At 42.6% G+C, this 5,304-nt stretch overlaps 1 protein-coding gene across 1 annotated transcript in view; it reads left to right on the forward strand.

Moving 5' to 3' along the window:
• sema3d (sema domain, immunoglobulin domain (Ig), short basic domain, secreted, (semaphorin) 3D) overlaps window positions 1–3,753 on the forward strand; it is a 35,626-nt gene extending 31,873 nt beyond the window's left edge. Inside the window, exon 18 of the mRNA XM_079684700.1 lies at window positions 2,558–3,753. Within this exon, the coding sequence (XP_079540826.1) occupies window positions 2,558–3,025 (468 nt within the window). The 3' untranslated portion in view covers window positions 3,026–3,753. The remainder of the gene's footprint in view (window positions 1–2,557) is intronic.
• The last annotated feature ends 1,551 nt before the right edge of the window (window positions 3,754–5,304 follow it).

Raw genomic sequence — 5,304 nt, forward strand, 5'->3', positions numbered from 1 at the left:
ATATTACCCTTCCTGTACCCGGGCCTGGTGACACGATGGAATTAAGAGAGCTCAGACCCTCACTTATAGGTCGGAACATGTCATAAGTATAAATACATGTAGGAATAAATTAATTAATAAATACAGGAATAAATAGTATGCAGTTTTTTCGGGAAGATTCACTGTGTGGGCTGTGGCTCAGCTGGAAAGCAGTTGACTCAAAACCGCAGGGTCCCTGGTTCTACTGAACAATGCGTATTTTTCTTGTTTATAAAAGCTACAGCTTTGCACCTGCGTCTTGGCCATGTTTCGCACTGGAACACACCGCAAAGACTTCAGCCGACGGCCAAGTTGCACGTACGAACTGCGCATGCGTGAGTGGCAATTACTCTCCTTACCAGCAGGCGGCGGTAGTGTGTATTCGTCATTCAAAAGAGGCAACAACTGGAAGACAGACTGCGTGATACACCAAGAGAAGAAGAACAGATTGCTGATATAAACAAACAACAAATAGCGTGTGTGTTCCATTTTCACTCTACAGCGAGAAGCTCACGGGGCTTGAATTCGTTAAATGAGATCTCAGATTTGCCTTCTTAATAGTTTGTTTTGGTCCCTCACATCCGTTTCGCTTCTCATGCACTGATTCCCTAAGCTGAACAGCCAATCAGAGTGATTTATTTTGCCGACTGCCTTTGGCCGACTGCGGCCGATTCAACACGTTGAATTGGTGGGTTTTCGGCCGAAAAGGCGTCGGCCCGGCTTAAAAGACCCAACGGTGCGGGACACACCAATCTGAGTAGGGCGTGTCAACACTCATCGTCGGCCTGACACCCACCGACGCCGATAATCGGCCTGGTGTGTCCGGGCCTTAAGAGGCTTTAGGCTTCAACTCGCCATCACTACTAACAGGTCTCACACAAAGACATGATACATGCTGCACATGTCACACATGCAGCCAGACGAGAAGGAAGAGAGCGACTGCCGCCTTTGTCAGGTCCTTTATGGAGGGGTTGGGAGCACCTGAGGAAGAGGCTGCACCTGGAGGGAGACAATCAGGAGGAAAGGGAGAGAGACACACACAAACACACACACACACACACACACACATACACACACACACACACACACACACACACACACACACACACACACACACACACACACACCACACCACACCACACCACACACACACAAGCACCCACTACGGCACGTAACAGTCACACATACAAATATGTGTGTACCTACAAATTCAGAGCTTCATACAATTTGCTTTAAAGCTGCATCACTATTCCTTGAAGGAATAGGCTTATTCAAATGCTGAGACACAAAGAGGTACACGAACAAAGACACACCATCTGGGTGAGTATAAATGACTGGCATTACGTAGCCACAGATGCCTTTGTTTTGGATGGCAGAAAGCCCCGGCTTTAAGACACAAACAAACATATAAATACCAATCGAATGAGCAGAGGCATTGCATAAGGGAGTTTTTATGTTTTTGATATGTATCCCATGTGGTTTGTAAGTCAGTTAGGTGTGTGGAGAAATGAGAATGTGATGGGAGACAGACTAGTAGGTCTAATGTCGGTAAGGGTCAAGATCCAAAGAGTCTCAGAGGCCTGGGGGTCTGCCTCTGGCTGGACAACACATCATCAGTGTCAGACCTAAAAAACCACACACACATTCATATGAGGAAGGATAAACAGGCAAACATTCATGCTTTCCTAAAGTACATTCGCTTGGGCCTCCTGCTCTAGCTTTCTTATCTTACACCTCTGGGGGGTCGGAGCAAGGCTGTGGGAGGTATGCTTTTGAAGCATCCATACACGCGCACACACACACACACACACACACACACACACACACACACACACACACACACACACACACACACACACACACACACACACACACACACACACACACACACACACACACACACACACACACACACACACACACACACACACACACACACACACACACTGCCATGCTCTTTTGCTGTCCTCTGAACACAGCTGTGTTGTTTTAGGCCCTGACAGCAGCCACCTGATGGATCATTATGTATGGTAAATGAAAAGAGCGGACCATAAACATTAGCACGCTACTTACCCTACTTGAATGTGAATGTGTGAATACACACACACACACACACACACACACACACACACACACACACACACACACACACACACACACACACACACACACACACACACACACACACACACACACACACACACACACACACACCAGTTTTTGACCCCTGGCTCCCCAGCCCGAGGTTGACACTCACCACACCCAATTCAATATATTTCCTGTTTCAGGGGTCATTACCATGTTTAACGCACCTTGGATACAAATCAGGTGTGAAAATCTATGTGTGTACAGGGTGGCATCTATCAAGCAGGTGATTTGTAATATTAAGCCATTCGGATTGATTGTTTGGGGGTTAGGGAAAAATACTTTCGTGTTTTATTGAATGAATTTAGAGTCATGCAAGGAAATATTTGCCTGATTTTGTTACCATGACCTTGTTATTTGTGATAAAGCTCTTATCCATTTGTGTGTGTCCCAGGTCAGACTGGATGACCGTGTTGTACACACAGATCGGGGTCTCCTGATTCGCTCCCTCCAAACCTCTGATGCCGGTGTGTACGTATGCGTTGCTCAAGAGCACACAGACTTCACCCACACTCTCCTCCGTCTCAAGCTTCAACTCGTTACAAATGGACAACTGGATGGAAAGCCCAAGCCCAGTGAAGACCCTGCAGTGGATCTACGCCACGGCGTGGATTCCCGGCAGCACTATAAAGACTACCTGAGAGTGATGAGCTCCCCCTTCGGCTCTCTGGAGGAGTACTGTGATTCACTGTGGCTGGAGAAGAGGCCAACAAGAATACGGGGACGAGGCTTAGGAGCTGGAAAATGGAAACATATACAGGAAATGAAGAAGAGCAGGAACAGGAGACAACACAGAGAGAGGGAGGAAGAGCGGGAGCGAGGGAGAGTGGTGAGGACAGCAAATCAGGGAAGGGCGTGGTAAAAAAAAACATTCAGGGTTAGTTGTCTATTCTTGAAAAAGCAGAACGTGACACAGAACAGATACATTCATAAGCAAGCAAAATCTAAGCTTGTTTATATGGTGTGAAAGACCAGTATTAATTTCAACGAGCAAATTTAATAGGTATTAAATGAGCGAAGAGAAGTAGCTGTGTCTACGTCATTTATTTCATCTGCTAACACCTGTTCTGTTGTAGAAAACATGCTTTTAAAACCGTCATTCAGACTGAATGACCACATTTTTGCAATGTTAAAAACGTTGCTAAGTTATCTATCAACTTCTATTGCAGCCACAGTGATTATGGAGATAAACTGACCAGATGAAGGATTGCAACATTAATGCCAATTCCTTCAGTTGCCACTGGCAAAATATACCTCCCAATCATACAGACTGAAGCATAATGGAGGTGATCCTTTGACCTTTTTCCAAAATTGCTGAGATTAGAAAAAAATAAAAGTAACAGACTTTGCTTTTGGTGATGACAATGGATTAATGTTGAAAGACTGTAAATATTTATATACCATGTACAGGAGATTTGGCATGCTGAATTTAGTCTCATTACTGACATAACTATGATAATCCTGTATTATGCTTGAGCTGACAAAATGTCATATTTTTGTACAAACTTTTCACTCGTATATACAGTACTGTAGATTTGATAGTTTTTCTTAATTGCTGAAAGTTATTTAAATAAATGTTCTTGGAAACTCTGTGACCTGAATGCTTGCTTACTTTGTGTGAAGAGATCAAATCAAAACACAGAAAATCTATGACTGTAAAAATGCAGTCACAGGCACTCTTGGGCAAACAGCAGACACGGTGGAGAATGGACTAGGCTTGGTTCAGCTGAGCCTCTCCTGATATAGCATCACAAGTCCCTGTACACTGTATGCAGATGTCACAATGATTCAGGACCAGCTGGTCTCTTGTATAGTGTGTGTGGGCAACTGTGTTTGTGTGAAAGGGAGTACGTGGGCATTTTCAGGAGAAAACGTAAAAGTCTGTGATCAAACTAAGACATTTTCATTAAAAAACTGATAATACTGTAGGAGCCATTTTATGGGTGTTGTTGGCGTGTCAGTTTACTTTATTTATATTTATAGTGCAATATTATTTGAAACACTTGGTGGCGGGGGTTAGCTGCACCGGGGATTATAAAAGGGGTCATAGGTGACTGGAAGAGTGAGGACACAGGAGGAAGAGCACACGAATCTAACTAGCCCAGCAGATGCTCAAAATGCAACCATTCACTCAGTCATTAAACCTTGGTAATGTAAACTTTTCAATAACATCATTCTAAACTGTGCCAAAGGACCGGAAAGCATCTGTTATGTGTCTGTGTCTGGATCACTCATAATCCTGTGAAGTAATGGAAAAAAGAATATAGGACATTAGAACAACGAAATTGCCATTACTAATACCATTCAAGTTGCTTGCATTTAATGCTGACAACAGTATGACAAAGATTTCTCAGTGCTACAAATGTTTTCTCTGTAGAGCTCTAGTGACACACACATATACAGTAAATGTATAGTCTACATTCACTGTCGCACCTGCAGTTGGTGAACACAAGCCTACAAAAATGCTAAATGTTAAGTAGTTACACCAACTTGGGTTGAGGAAGAATAAAGCCATCTACATAATACATCAACAACAAACTATTGTTTTCCGTTATTAATAATAGGTTTGATGCACCACCCAACCACCACCAAACAACAATCCAAATGAAACTGTTTCAATACTACTATACTTTCTATGATGCCAAAAAAAATTTGATGGCCCAAATACATAATGGAGTATTACAAAACAAATTATAGGTTATCAACTTCATCCAATCATATTTTGCAGTATGCAAGCAAACATGCTTTTCTGGCTATTCTGACCCACAACCCTGATATATGACCAAGAGGGTTATAGACTAGTTCAAGGCAAAATGATATGACCTATAATTATGTCCCAATTGTATGCATACTGCATGCAACAGTGAATACTTTGTTAAGGCAGCTGCATAGTACTGCAAGTAAAAAATAAAAATAATGTGTTATGGAACCAGACACACCTGACAGGTGCATGCTGGCTGTGTTCTTTGTCTAATTGTCTCAGATTTGTCACTTTTCTGGTTAATTATTTTAAGTTATGCTAGGAAATGCAAATTGTTGTTTGGGTTTGAAAATAAGTAATAGTGGTTTAATTTGTATATCAAAATAGTTTGTTGTAGCCTACATGTCTTCTTCTGGGTATCTCATATATTATGTTTATTC

This window comes from Notothenia rossii (genome assembly GCF_949606895.1).
Source record: "Notothenia rossii genome assembly, chromosome: 5".
NCBI lineage: Eukaryota > Metazoa > Chordata > Actinopteri > Perciformes > Nototheniidae > Notothenia > Notothenia rossii.